A 16063-nucleotide genomic window follows, 5' to 3' on the forward strand; every position below is an offset into this window, starting at 1 on the left:
CTGGCTGCTCTGGTGGTCCGTGGAATTGGACTGTTATCAGTGTAATGCGCCTGGGCACAGAAACCACAGCCAACTCCAAGAATCCTTTTATCAAGCTTTATTGTCGTCATAAAACAAGACAAGGGTTATTCACAGATGATCAATCCGATAAGCGTGGTACAGGAGGGTAAGGCAAAGGCAGGTCAGGAACAATCCGAGGTCAGGGCAGGCAGCAGGCAAGAGTAGTCACAAACAATCCAAGGTCAGGGCAGGCAAGGTTTAGGCAGATTCAAGTACCAGACCGGGTTGCTATTGGTAACGACAACCGGTTAATATGAACCAACACAGAGAACGCACCCAAGCACACTGTACACACAAAGGCTTATAGCGGGCAATGGTGTTCAGGACAGGTTCTCCTTAAATGGCCAGAGTGCCCAATGACCTTGCACCACCTGGCGCCATTTGATTGGAGGATAACTGAATTCAAACTAACTATGTCCCTCCCCGGGGGGTACAAGAGGCACACGTGGTAGTGCGCGCACCTCTACCCACAGCACCCCTGGGAGGTGCCCTACCTTGCACATCCGCAGGAGTGCTGAGAACAAGCCTTTCTCTGTTCACGTCCATAGGGATGCTGCCTGCAGGGAGAGACACGCTTACAGGGAGAGACACGCTGCGAGCAGCAGCCTCCGCTATGCTGCCTGCTGCAGCGGCATCTCCCGCTGCGGCTGTAAACCCCAGGGACGCCGCGGGCTCGCTGGAAAGGTAAGTTTCTTACAATCAGATGTCATTTACTTTAACCAATCGAAATCTCAATATTTTAGATGCAAAGCTTTTTTACAGATTAAGCTTTGACATTTAATGTCTTCAAACATTATTAAGGTTAAAAGTTGATTTTATGATTATGCCTTTTTTGATCATATATTGTTTAATCAGCATTTACAAGTACACACCAATTTATAATTTTCACATATTTGTTAGGATGGTAAAGAAAATTGTGAACTGGAGTACAAGGCATGCCTGAGAAGTAAGATTTATTTATCAACTTGCAATGGAACTTATGGGTTTTAACATTATTTACCATAGACAAATCCTGGTTTACTCAGATTTATTCATTTATCTTGGATATACATAACCTTGGTTTCTCTCTAAAAAAAATGCTACTTCCCTGGCTGTTATGATGACTCAATCACTTTTAGTTAATGAACCAACATAAGTATGCAAATCAGGATTTCTGATTTCATTATGACTTTCCTGGATGCATACTCAGGTCAGTGATTCAGAAACCCCCGAAGCAAGGCAACTGGCATCTACAGGAGAAAGACAGCAGTGACAGATCAAATTCAGTATTTGTCTCAGTACACTTTTCCAAGAAAATGTAAATATAGAAAATGTCCGTAAACTTAAATAAATGTGTTAAGTTACCATAGGTTTTCTGTGCCAACATAAGAATAACTTCTTTATTAATTAATTTTAATAATTACTCCTTTATTAATAATTCTGTTAATTGTTAAATGTAAGCTATTTGTCAAAAAATTATTCATTTACATAATTGCAAACTTCAGTAAATTATTAGAACAAAACTTATACATGCCTCAACTGATAAGACTGCCGCTGGCTTTCAACATTATGGATGTGACATCAGCTGATGTCACATCCATAATGGTGACAGCTACCAGCAGTCTCAGATCTTTTAAATCTCTACACATAGGAGGCCATCTCAGATAAAAAATACATATGAATAACATTAAATACATTATTAATCTTATGAGAAGATTGCTTTTTAAACTAATGGTATCTTGACTGAAGAGCACACCTACACCAGTTGATATACTTGTTCTTGTACATAGTATACGACAATAGTTTAATTTACTGTTTATTTTATTTTCGTATTAAGGTTCTCTACACATGGTTTAAAAGATAATATATATCTTACACTTCAAAAAAAAGTGTTATATACAGAATCAGACAAATGTCGAGACCAGTTACCCTTACGGTGTAAAAAAAAAGTAATTTTTTTTAAATTTAAAGCCTTTAAACACTTGATAAAATGTGAGCAATGAAAATAAATTTGTTTATTTCATTTTACTATTTATGTATCTCTATTTTAAGGACAAAGTTACTATCACCCAACGATTTTCCATCATTTGGATTGATGTGTAGTGAAGAAATTGTAGCAATATTATCAAAATATCAAAATATCAAAAACAGAAAATGATATTTATGTAGAAGACTGAAAGAGCAAGAATATGTAATTTTATTTGATATAATAAAAAACAGTTGAAATGTCACAGCTCAGTTTTTTTTTAATTTCTCATTGTAATGCACCCTTCTTCTTTTAGTATGGGAGACAACTAGTGAGTTAAAAAATATGAATCAAGACTTGATCTGCATATTTTTTTTTTGGGTCAGTGACTTCAAAAGTTTTGAATCCACAAAGGAAACCTGTCAACATAGATTTACTTTTGTATACAACATACCTTTTAAAAGAAGACATCATACTCTTACCTTCCTGCATTTTGTTTGTTAAAAAAAAAAGCTGTTAGCTTACACAATTCCCAATGTGTGCCCCCCAACGATCGTTGTGGTTTCTCCTGCAGACTCCTACATCACTACAGGACATACAACTTGACCATAAGAACCACAGTGAATGACAGTGGCACAAGCATTAAACCCCATCCGGCCAGCCAATTACTTGCAGAGAAGGATGGCCAGTGAAGCTGTGCCTTTTAAAAAAATGGACAATCAGAAAGGTATGTGTATGAAGTCTTCTTTTAACAGGTATGTTGGATATAAAAGTGAATCTGTGCTGACAGGTTTTCCTTAAAATCAACATAGCAGCCAGTAAAATAGAAAAAAAAAATATATGTTTGAGGTCTGTATGAGATCAAACAATATATACCAAAACTGTTACCATCAAAAGCTCTGATTTCTGTTTCAGGTTTCTCCATGTGAGAAATGTCGTTGTGACCCCAATGGTGAAGTTATGTGCACTGTGTCAGCATGTCCCCAGACCGAGTGTGTGGATCCTGTGTATGAGCCAGATCAGTGTTGTCCAATCTGCAAAAATGGTAAAAATATATATAATTTCACATTAATATATGTTGTACAAATATTTTAAATACAAATGTCAGTTTAAATTTTAGTAATAAAGGAATAAACCACACAATGCAAGATCATTGAATGTGCAGTACATTCAATTATTTTGTTACTGTTGCCGTATAATTTACCCTTGTGTTTTTTACATTGCAGAGGAAAATGTGAATACAAAAGAATTTAAAGTATCAGTTATCAAGCTTTTGGAAACATTTATGATTTTTTTATTATCTTTGCTGCATGATTCAGCTTGATGGGTGACCATAAGAGTAATAATTTGCAAAGCAAGTAAAGTAAAAAAAATAAAGCTGCGAAAAACTCATGAAATTGAAGTTACAGTTATTCATAATAACAGGTTGTTAATAGATTCCTATATAAAATTTAGAAAAAGGTATTTGGTTTAATAAAGGGAAAGTTATTTTGTTTCTAATCACTTTTTAAAATTAAAAAAATTATATATATATATATATATATATATATATATATATATATATTTCAATTAACATAATACGGTGTGCTTTCATGTTGCACTGTTCCCATAGCATGCGGAAAGAATTTAGAAAAGGCTTTGCACTCGTAAACTAATCCTACAAATTAAAAATCCAGATGGTTCCTGTAGTTTGTAGACTATTGGGAGTTCTGCCTTCTCTTATGGATTCAATTCTGTGCAACTTGATATTCTATTAATTTTAAAGTGTGAGAAACTCAGCATCTACTTCAAAGTGTTTTAAAACAGCATGATTTATGTGGTCAATAAGCATGATGCAGAAGATGCATTATTTACCTTAGACAAATCCTGGTTTACTCAGATTTATTCATTTATCTTGGTTATACATAATCTTGGTTTCTCTCTAAAAAAAATGCTACTTCCCTGGCTGTCATGATGACTCAATCACTTTTAGTTAATGAACCAACATAAGTATGCAAATCAGGATTTCTGATTTCATTATGACTTTCCTGGATGCATACTTTTCAGGTCAGTGATTCAGAAACCCCCGAAGCAAGGCAACTGGCATCTACAGGAGAAAGACAGCAGTGACAGATCAAATTCAGTATTTGTCTCAGTACACTTTTCCAAGAAAATGTAAATATAGAAAATGTCCGTAAACTTAAATAAATGTGTTAAGTTACCATAGGTTTTCTGTGCCAACATAAGAATAACTTCTTTATTAATTAATTTTAATAATTACTCCTTTATTAATAATTCTGTTAATTGTTAAATGTAAGCTATTTGTCAAAAAATTATTCATTTACATAATTGCAAACTCCTCGTATTGCCTGCGCTTACAGCTAATTGAAGGCACCTGCTTTCAATTAGCTGTGACCGCAAAGTTCCCACGGTCCAGGAATCCCACAATGACATTATGATTCATAATGTCATTGTCGGATAACCTGTAAACAATAAAAAAGAACAAGTTTAAAATAAAAAACACATACGAAATAAATAATTTAAGGAAAAAAAAAAATTTTTTTTTTCCTCCCAAATTTTTGCTGTTGAATCCCGTGTTTTTCGTGTCGGGTCTACCCGAATTCGAACAGCCATATTCGGGTCGAATATAGGGACAACCCGAATTCGAACATCAACACTAGTGTCTAAATCAGAAATACATAATAGGGGTTGTTAGCCTAGTAGAAAATGTAACAGGAATATGATATGAGAAAAGGGAAGAATGTGGCAAAAGCTTACATGGGTTCAATACCAAATGCTTCTTTTTCATAAAGCATTACAAGGAGTAATTCCAGTAGTTGAAAGGCAAGGGCCTGATTTATTAAAGCTCTCCAAGCTGGTAAGATACACTTTCAGCAGTGAAACTGGGTGATCCAGCAAACCTGGAATAATACTGGTCCAGGATTGAAAACATTTGCTAGCAAACAGCAAATTGCTTTTAAGAAATCCATTCCAGGATCACCCAGCTTCACTGAGGAAAATGTATTATCTACAGCCTTGGAGAGCTTTAATAAATCACGCCCTATATATTAAATTATTATCCAAACGGTGATGTCGGTTAGCAAGGTAAAATGGTTTCCAATTTGCATAGGTGTTTGTTTTATTAAAGTGAAAACCTGGGAGATATAAATATTAAAAGGCTTTTTGTATATTAGGTATAGATAAATTGTTTAGTCTAAAGATGGAATAAAGTTGGTGCTTACCGGATTCTAATATGGAAGAATTTTTGAGCAGATAAAGAGTATCCACGGGGAGAGGAAAGAGCTGACAGAGATGCAGCTTAACATCGCTTGCGCAGAATGGGGGGAGGGGCTGCGTACGCATTGTTTAAGCTGCGTCTGATGGGGACTCCCCGTGACGTCAGTGGGGCTGCCACTTCCATCTTGGAGAAAGCCAGTGTTCTAACAAATAAATCTACCCGTGAAATAAAAGGTCATCATTAGGAAAGTTTGACAGCTGTGTTTATGTATGAATGCTGCCTGTAATTCCTGTGACCTTCTCCGGAATCACCACAGACTCAAGTGCCCTGGGATTTTTCTTCACACCTGAGTCCTGCTGCCATGTGGGGGACGAAAGGGAGTCTGGATGAGATATCACAACGTCCACTGACGCCTTCCTGATCTCCTTTTTCACAGCAGCCAGAGGTATGTCCGGCACTAAGCCCTGCTTTAGGCTAGACTGGGGATGCAATCTCTCATGTAGGGCCAATAGCTGGGGTAGAATTGTAAAATTTTTAAATCATGGACACCATGTTGTCCACATCCACATTGAAAGAGTTGTTACTGTCATTAAGACATTCTATACAGCAGGACATTATTTCCATGTTGGGCAAAATTAACAATATATATACCAGATTTGTGAAACGCATACATCATTTGAAATTTAAATTGGGAGAATTTTCTCAAGCCACAAAGACTGTAGACAGTAGACGTGCATCAGGAACATACTTACGAAATAAATTGGCTTCGATCTAAAGTGGCGGACCTGGAGGACCGTTCGAGACGGAACAACATTAAAGTGAGAGGGGTCCCGGAAACTGTTTCCCAAGGGGATTTTATCCATTGTATTCGGAAATTCTGCCAAATATTAGTACCATCTGCAACGAAGTTGGATCTAACAATTTATATGCACTTTTATCACATTAAAGAAAAAATAATGGGAATAGCAAGATAATGTCTTCACTACCGGAACAATTTTGGAATCTACAATTGTCTGCTGATGGAGGTGGGTCTCTAACTTATTCTAGGCTGGAATCTAGGTGCAATTGTTCCTGAGACAGGATCTCCGAGATCCCCACGAAAAGTGGTTTACGAATGGACCTGATTTGAGAATGGAGTGATATTCTCTACATAGCCTATGTCATGTCAATGAATATTTTACAAGTTTTCATTCTTAGCTCATTTTACCTGGTTTACAACCAGGAGACCTTTTTTCCTAATATTCTTTATATTAATGTTGGTTTGGTCTACTTGTTTTTTTGTTTTTTTGTATCCGCCATGGAAGCTAAGTATAATGATTTGGAAGATCGAAGTTTAAGAAAGTTTATAAAGTCAAGCAAGGTGCAATATTATTTGGAGGAGACTTCAATATAACACCTTATCAAAAGATAAACGCGAATTCCAAAGCTAAAAGGGTTTCAAGAGACATTCACCAACTAATAAGTGAATTTGAACTACATCACATTTGGAGATGTCATCATGGCTTGGAGTGGGATTTTACATATTTTTCTCAGGCCCATTTTTCACATTACCGTATTGACTTTTTTAACAGATTTGTGGTCTCTTCCACAAGTGCAGAAGTCTGAAATTGGCGACATTACGTGGTCGGACCATGCTCCAGTTGTGGTGACATGGGGAGAACAGTTCTCTAGATCAGATAGGTTATGGCGGCTAAACACCTATATTTTGTCTCATCCAAAATACCAGGAGTCATTTAAGCAAGCTCAGAAAATGTATTTTTCTGTTAATGAAACAGAAGGGATTAATACCTTCATTCTGTGGAAGTTGTGTTATCATATGGTAATTTTATTTATTACATTTTTGCTAAACAATAACAGAGATTGTATAGATTCACTGACAGTTACAATTTGCAACACTAAATGTGCGGATCACTGGGATCTGTATCAAAAGAGTTATCAACCAATGGTATCTAACAGTGAGTGTAGCAAGATTTTCTAATTCCAGTTTTGTAGTGTGTTGGAGAGGTTGCGGAGATGTTGGTATGTTGCACCATATTTTGAGGCAGTGTAAGTCGGTTTGTTCTTTTTGGAATCAAGTATTCATATTGATTTCTGAGCTTGCGAGAAGGCCAATACCAGCAACCCCAGAAATGGCTATTTTACACTTCCATATGGGTGCGGTTCCTTTGAAAGCGAGAGCAGTGGTTATTCACATTTTGTTGAGTGCTAAATAAAAAAAAGTACCTAATCTCTCTGAAGTAGTACATGATCCTTATGTACAATGCTCCCTTGAAAGAATTTTTGCCATAGCCAAAGACAGGTTTAAAGTGTTTTTTTAACAAATTGGAGGTGTGGTCAACCCAAGCTAACTGTGCTATTACGATCCATCATTGAAAGTAATTTCTTTCTCCTTGTCTTTCTTTTTTTGATCATAATTGATCGGGAGTTCAGTGTGGCTGGTATTATGTTTTGGTTGCTGTGTAGACTGGTTTATGATTGTTTTTCTATGTGTACTAATTTCTAATTTTTTTTCTATCTCTTAATTGTTTCTTTTTCTTTCTGGCTAATTTTGTTCTAGCCGGAAGGCGTACTTGTACTTTTCTTTTCCCAAGAAATGTAAAATTGGATATTTGTATAATGTTTTTATATTATATTGTTTGCAAAATTGTCCTTTATTAAAGAAATATTGAAAGAAAAAAAATCCACCCTGTTACACATTGCTGGAGGCTTGTAACCCCTGAACCCCAATTTCAGCAATGTGTAACAGGGTAGATTTTTTGATGGCCAGAGTTCTTCATGTTCTGACAACTCCATAGCGATTAAATTTTAGGGGGTGTTAGTCACAGGTATCCCCCACTTGCACCTTTAATTTTGATCACCTGCCATCCGTCTGATCCAGCCTGATCCGTCTTGTGGCACAGGATGCAGATTGCTACGCACCTGTCATCGTCTTTCCACACTGGAGAGGTGCGTGCAACCACTTCTGCTCTTTTTCTTTGCCTGCGTCTGCTGGGTACCCTGCGTCTGCTCCAGCTCCATTTCTGCCACGATCACATCGTCTCTGACTGTTCCCCTGCTTGTGCCCACTTGTCTGTGTGTTCTTTTGGACTCACATGAGGCAGATTTACGGCCCCTTCAATCCCCAGTCTGTTGCTGCTGCCTTTCCTCTACACCTGTTTCAGAACTGCTGCTAGCCCTTACACGCAACGGTGGTTCCCAGGTGACATCACGGTCATCATCATCCTCATTTTCCTCTAAGCCAACATCTGCAAATGCAGCCACTGATCCAGAACACTCGTCCAGCAAGTGCTGACCACACCCTCCAAGGGTCTCAAAGTCTGCCTTCTGCTCTGAAATTCGCACTGTCAGATTCTCAGGCTGTTTGTCAAACAACAAGGGAGAGTCATTGGGAGGTACAGGCACATTAGCCACGCAAACTCCTGTCTTTGCTCCTGTCACCGCTGTGCCGGTTGCTGCTGCTGCAGAAGAAGAGCCTGCTGCAGAAGAAGAGCCTACTGCATTCGAGGCCCCTGAGACCCAGTCCACAATACTCTCCACCTGACGTGGCTGTATGATTGTATTCCACCTTCTCAATACATCTACCAGCGTACTGGTACTCCGCACACATCTCAGACCTGTTAGCAGTTTGCTGCTGCTGTCCTACAGTGGCTGACTCCCGGGGAGTATGCCCCCTGCAAGATGCGGCATGTCGCCCAACGCCACAACTTTCCCTGCATCTACTGCTCATCTTTTACTTATCCGGACAAAAATGCACCTGTACCAAACAGTTTCTTTAGTAAATAGGAACAGGTATCAAACACTGAAATCTTTGTATTTTTTTAATAGTACGACAAAATTTTTCTGTACCAAACTGGCTTCTATGGTAAATAGCAAAAGGTATCAAACACTGAAAAACCTTTATTTTTTATATAGTAGGACAGATACTTATTTTTTACCAAACAGTCTTCTATGGTAAATAGCAAGAGATATCAAACACTGAAATATCTGTATTTTTATATACTGGGACAGAAATGTTTTTTTCTACCAAACGCTCTTCTTTGGTAAATAGCAAGAGGTATCAAACACTGAAATATCAGTATTTTTTATATAGTATGACAGAATTTTTTTTTTACCAAATGCTCTTCATCAAACACTGAAATATCAGTATTTTTTATATAGTATGACAGAATTTTTTTTTTACCAAATGCTCTTCTTTGGTAAATAGCAAGAGGTATCAAACGCTGAAATATCTGTACTTTTTATATAGTAGGATAGAATTTTTTTTTTTACCAAACGGTCTTCTTTGGTAAATAGCAAGAGGTATCAAAAACTGAGAAATATGTATTTTTTATATAGTAGGACAGAAGGCCTTGCTGCGCATCCAGGGAACAATGATTCGCTCCTAGCCGTGCTATTACCGTCGGAAATAGTGGGCGTTCCTGCCCCCTGCTTTTTCCCTCGTTCATTCGGCTAGAACACGACCTCATGGCGAATCACAAGGCCATTCACGCTTAAATGTTTGGTAAGCGAGAAAGGCCCGATTTGAGGCGAGATGGAACTTATTCATCCCTACTTAGAAGCCTCCAGCAATGTGTAACAGGGTAGATTTTTTTGATGGGCAGTTTTTTATGTTCTGACAATGGCCTAGTTATGAAGTTTTAGGGGGTGTTAGCCACAGGTTTCCCGTACTTGTACCTCTAATTTTGTTCACTCGTCCCCCTCCCCATTCCAGAGAAATTGGGTTTCAGGTGCTAGAAGCCTCCAGCAATGTGTAACAGGGTAGATTTTTTTAATGGGCAGAGTTCTTCATGTTGTGACGATGGCCTAATGATGACATTTTAGAGGGTGTTAGTCACAGGTGTCCCCCACTTGCACCTAAATTTTTAGTTTTGTACATCTCCCCATTGCAGAGAAATTGGGGTTCGAAATAGGTAAAGGGACAGGGTACTGTAGTATGACATTTCTAGTTTTGTGACATGTAGGTATAAATTTAGGGTTCGCACCTTTTTGCTATGTAAGTGGCCCCAGGGGTCCATAATTTGTATGTTTTTTCGGAGTTCTGGACATACTTACTTTTAAAAAGATGAAATGTGTGGTACTGTTAGCTTTGAGGGTCCCCTGTGTACTCTGAAATTTTCAAGTTGGTACGACATACTGTTTAGGAGATATGGAGGTCTGTACTTAGCGAGATGTAAGGCTGCACTACATTACTGGGAGCAGTCACACACAAACACAGCTGTCATACTTTCCTGGCGATGACGTCATTGTACATACCCATTAGTACATGCCCCCTGGTAGATTTATTTCACGGGTAGATTTATTTGTTTGTCTTTCGAGTACAAGCAGTGATCCGTGCAAAGGCACAGATCATATGAGGGAAAGCTTATGGCTTGTCTTGCTGGCACTGTGGCTGTCACTATGGGGCTAAACATGTTTGCCCCATAGTGACAGCCACGATGCCAGCACAAATCCATCGCTTGGTCCCTTGCAAGACCCGCTGGTGGTGGGGAAACATCCTGAAAAGAAAGTGAGGGAGGTTATAATAAATTTTAATAATATTATTATTAAAAATAAGATAATAATTTAATATGTAGCCTTTCAACTACTTAAATTACTCCTTGGAATGCTTTATAAATAAGCATTTGGTATTCAACTCATGTAAGTTTTTGCCACATTCTTCCCTCTCCAGTTTGACATGCTATGTTCTAAAATCATCACATTTCTACCTTGGAATTGATAATACCTATGTTTTTTGTAATAGGCTATATAATAATCCATGACATGTATGGTACATGTACTCTATCATGATAGAAATATGTTTCTTTGTTTCTTGCGTTTTTTTTTTTTTTTTACTGCATACATATATACATGATTATTATGATGATGTACCTTATGTTGTACTGATGTTTACCATACCAGAGACTTAATCTAATGTATATAGTTAATTTATCTAGACCATTCAAGTCCTACATCTACCCCTGAGGAAGCCACTCTAAATGAAACACATCGAGTTAACAAGACTTTAAACGGTTATCTTCTGTAAAACACTGTGTATCAGCAATTCAGTGTTTAGTACGAATACTGCAATCCTGTGCTAATTGAACGGGACTGATGACATTATTTGTTATTTTACTGTAATTATGTATGAATTAAGTTGCCTAATAAATGATATTTCGTCTATTTGATATTCTACAGAAATTGCAACAGGTAAGCGTGTGTTTAGAATTTCAGCAGACAATATTGACACCACCCTATTTCACAAGAAATCATTATGGATCAGGTGTAAAAATACAGCGCAGTTTATAGATCATGCTACTGAGAAAGCTCAGACCAGGAATCATTGCCACAGCTGGAAAAGGCCTACAGATAAACAAATGACTATAAATGTGCAGATAGGGAATCCTATGTCTAAGTATGCATCATAATGTATTTTAAAGTATATTGCATTTTAGATACTTAGTTTATTTCTCATAAATACATGTATTCTAAATTCTATCTACATTTAATTGTGTTACAGCTCGTTTGGTATTAAGAAAATTATCAAGGAAGTCATAGCATTTATAAAAAACATTTTTTTTCAAGTTTTTTTTTAACATTTTAATTAGTCATTTATAATGATATACATTGGTAATGTTTAAGAACTTATGCATTGCGTATGCATGCATTTATTGAGAAGAAATTGCAAAACAAAAAAAATCTTTTTAAAATTGGAAAGTATTGTCCCTTTTGGCTTAAAGAAAAAAAAAACAAGTGGTATATTGATTAATGTAAAGATTGTGAAAGTGGAAGAAGCCATGTTCATGAATATTTCAGTTTTCAGAAAGCTGCACTTTGCTTTACAAAGGTTAGTTATAAGGCGTTTTGGTTCTTTGCTAAAAGTTATATGGCTATTTTTTTGCGTCATAAATGTTTCACCTGGAAAACTAGGAATAAAATTGGAAGACAAAAACACAATTCCATTGACGGAAGTCCAGAATAGACATTATGGGGCCTAATTTATCAATGAAATCCGCGCTCGCTGGTCGCGCGTACTTTCGCGCTTCCAGCGAGCCGGTTTCCCGCGGTCCGGAGTCGAGTGTGCTCGTACACTCGCCGCCTCACTGCCACCCGGATTCCTGCCTTGATAATAATGAGCAATAGGGGGCGCGAATCTGCCAATTAAGGTGATTAGATTTCAGCTGCGCGATTAAGGAGGATCTGTTAAGCTATCACTGGTGAGATCATAGCAATTAATTAGCGCACACCTGCTCTCTGTTCTGTGCGTATCTACAGTCCTTTACAGGTCAATTAGAATCTTTCATGCTTCATCTTGTTTTGGGTAAGTAATACTTTTTTAGGTTATATTGTACTCATTCACAAAATAATTAATTTATTGTTACATTTGTTGCACTGTTTTTTTACTTTTTGGTTTGCTTTGCAACACTGCAAACTAATTGAGATCAAGCTGTATATATACTAGTAAGCACTTCATAATATGTCATCTCACAATAGTACGAATTGTAAAATATTCTCACCAAGCATTTGTGATCTAATTAAAATATCATTGTAGTTTGGCTTGATAGAAATGAAATAATTGAAAAAAGAATTATTGTCAAAGGCGGTTTAAAAAAACATTTAGTGATTTCACTTGTGTATATTTTTTAGGGTTAAGGGTAATATGTGTGCCATTAGAAAGAATGATTTTTTAGGGGAACAGTGACTTTTAATGCAAGCTCGCTAGTGTAAAGCTGCCGGAGATGCGCGGCTCCGGCTGCGAGCTCATTCAGTTGCTGAATTGAGCGACGGCTTACGATTTCGGATCGCGAATACGAATGCGCGAGCGAGCTTCCGATTTTGCTTGATGAATCAGCCTCTATGTGTGTACAGCAAAATATTCAAGGCTACAGACTTCCCCCTTTATTAGGACTAAAAACACATGTAATAAAATATAATCAATTATAGTCTGTATTTTAGAAAGGTGTAAATTAAGTGTTCACAATGGTAAATGTCTTTTTATTTATAAATTATTTAAAAAAGTGTGTCAAAGCAGTCAGTCTCACCAAACACACAAAACCTAAGGACATGAAAAATCTGCATTAAAAATTATAACTAAAAAAAAGGACAGTAACATAATTAAAAAATGAAAAGAAAAAAAAATGTTGAGAAATAAAAGAACAAGCATATGCATTTGAGCTACCAGTATTCCAAAAAACATTAATATGAAGTAAAAAAGCATACTAACAAAGAGTTTGATTGTGTGGACGTTTGCACAACTTTGCTTGTAGTATGCTTGTTAGATTGAAGTGTTTTATTACATTAATTTTATTGTGCATTGTCCAAGGAGAATGTAGATGTGCAATAAAAGTTATATAAATAAGATTTTGAGGCTGCTCGTCATTGAATGTGTCTCTTAGTGTAGTACATTTGTTCTCCAACTTTTAACAACAAGGAAGTCTTTTCCAGCCATTGCTCAGGTTTACTTAACATAAAATCTAACATTTCAAAATACAGCTCCTGTAAATTTTAGGAGTGTAAATCCACTTAAATTTGATTATGCATGTTTATGCTTATTAAAACTTTCTGTAGGACTGGCTAAGAAATTCTTCTTGCATCAGCATCCCTGCTCAGTAACTTTACCCCAGATGTAAGGTGACTTAGATCACTTTATGCTGGGCAGTGAAATAATCTTTCATGGCTTGATGCAAGCTGTATGACACGACTGCCTATCATAAAGTCAAATAAAATGTATGTCATAAATGTGATTGGTTTCAGAGAATGGGAAATCTTCCTTTCATGTTTCCTTGAGGAAAAATAGTCTGGTAGCTAAACAAAGCTGACTAATCACATTTAGATGGACCCCAACTTTTCCCAAAAATGGTTATCAGTGAAGTCCACTAAAACTGAAATTTAATTGTATTAAACAACTTGGATACATTCAAATCCCGATCTGAGAATAGACCACAAAATATGAAACTGTTGTTTTATTTACTATAATTCATTTACTTATTTTTATTTGTTTGATTTTGAATAACACTTGAATTACCTTTTCCAATAATAAAGACATAAATGCATGTTATGTTTTGAAAAAGGAAGGGGAAGAATTGTAGGAAATGTAGGATCTATGGACTTGTATAGGAGCCTAAACCAATCCATTCATTGACCGCCATATATCCTCCATCCCGAGGAATGAGTCCATGGGTAGTTATTGGTATAAAAAGATCAACTAGTCACCAAAAGGCAGCTGGGGACATCCATCCTTGGCTGCCCTGGCTGAACAAATGACAGGAGCTTTGCCCAATATTGACATCAATGGGATTCAAGTTGAACCACAATTCAACTTGAATTTGGTAATTTGGGCTGATCTGGTAGTGAACCTAAAAGAGACAATTTTGACCAACTTCAGTCTTCAGTAGTCATATACATGTAGTTGCTATAGATAAAATGTGGGCGGGTTGTTCAGTGAGCCTGCATTAATGTTGGATTTGCTGTTTCTGTTTTACTTTGTATCTTTGTATATTAAGAAAGTATCACTTACCAGGAAAAAACTCATTATTGCCTACATTTTCCATTCAACCTTTGATTCCTAGAACTTTTGACTAGTGAAAACAAGTGGCTGGGAAAAAGTGGAGTTAAAAAACACAGGATTTGTTTTTTTTGATATTGTGTATTTGGGATTTGTTTTGTGAAGAAATGTGACTGTTGGGTGTCTGTTTTTGTGTATACCTCTAAATCCTTTTTTTCTCTTTTTCTGTCATTTTTTTTTTAAATAGCTTTTTTTTCTTTTTCCTTTCTGACCTCTAATAAAGGGGGAGTGGTCAAGGTTCCATAGGTGATAAAGGTTCTGGATATACTCACCTTGAGTTTGTTCACTTTTTGCTGGTGAATCAAGTGGATGGGAATAAGTGGAGATAAAATACACAGGAGTTTGATAAAAAGAGTTGAATCTTTAAAGTATCTACAGACTGTAAGTAATCTTTTATAACCCAGGTAAAATCATCAAAATATTGTAACTGGGAAAGTGAGTGGCAGCAAGGTGGAAGGTTTTGTTCAGTGCACAGTCTGCCATATGTATGTACAAATGGAGCAGCAGCTCCTAGCTGAATACTGCTGTCACAGATGTGAGCAAGTTGCCCTTCTCGAATCTCACATTAGAGACCTGGGAAAGAGCTTGGCAGTACTGAAATCACTTATTCACCTTGAGAGGGGTCTCCTGCTCACTGAGCAGGTAGTTAATGGCATAGTTGTGGAGGGTGGAGAGGTTAATCAGGATGAACATGTAGGGAGCTGGTTTACTGTAGTTAGAGGGAATGGTAGGGGCTCCCAGAAAAGGAAGGCCAGCCCTGTGTTTGAGCACCCTATCATTCATGCAAAGTTATGTGAAGATGTGCATGTAGCAGACCCAGTGGTGGCAACCCTAGATGTTACTGCTACCCCTAACAGCGGGGCGAGCAGCCCATCTAGTAGGGGTGGGGAAGGCAATGAAGAAAGACATAGACAATTGGTTTTCATAGGGGATGCTATGATCAGGAGGACTGATAGAATAGTTTGTGGCCTGGATCCCTTTAACCGAAGGGTTTTCTGGTGCCAGGGTTCGGGATGTGGTGGACCAAGTGGACAAATTACTGGGAGGGGCTGCGCATGACCCAGCTGTTTTGGTCCATGTTGGAACTAATGACAGGATATATGGAAAATGGAGGATCCTTAAAAATCAGTTTAATGAACTAGGTTTCAAGTTGAAGGAAAGGACCTTCAAGGTTATACTCTCTGGAATATTGCCTGTGCCATGCCCAACACAGAAAAGGCAGAGGGAGCTTAGACAGCTAAAGGCATGGCTTAAGTCCTGGTGTAAAAGGGAATGATATGGGTTCTTACAGCACTGGGCT

The 16063-nt window shown here is 37.4% G+C and overlaps 1 protein-coding gene across 1 annotated transcript in view; it reads left to right on the plus strand.

The window, feature by feature from the left end:
- Positions 1 to 16063, plus strand: part of VWC2 (von Willebrand factor C domain containing 2) — a 366314-nt gene that overhangs the window by 192029 nt on the left and 158222 nt on the right. Inside the window, exon 3 of the mRNA XM_072412101.1 lies at positions 2921 to 3050. Within this exon, the coding sequence (XP_072268202.1) occupies positions 2921 to 3050 (130 nt within the window). The remainder of the gene's footprint in view (positions 1 to 2920; positions 3051 to 16063) is intronic.

This window comes from Pyxicephalus adspersus, chromosome 5, assembly GCF_032062135.1.
Source record: "Pyxicephalus adspersus chromosome 5, UCB_Pads_2.0, whole genome shotgun sequence".
In the NCBI taxonomy this organism is placed as follows: domain Eukaryota; kingdom Metazoa; phylum Chordata; class Amphibia; order Anura; family Pyxicephalidae; genus Pyxicephalus; species Pyxicephalus adspersus.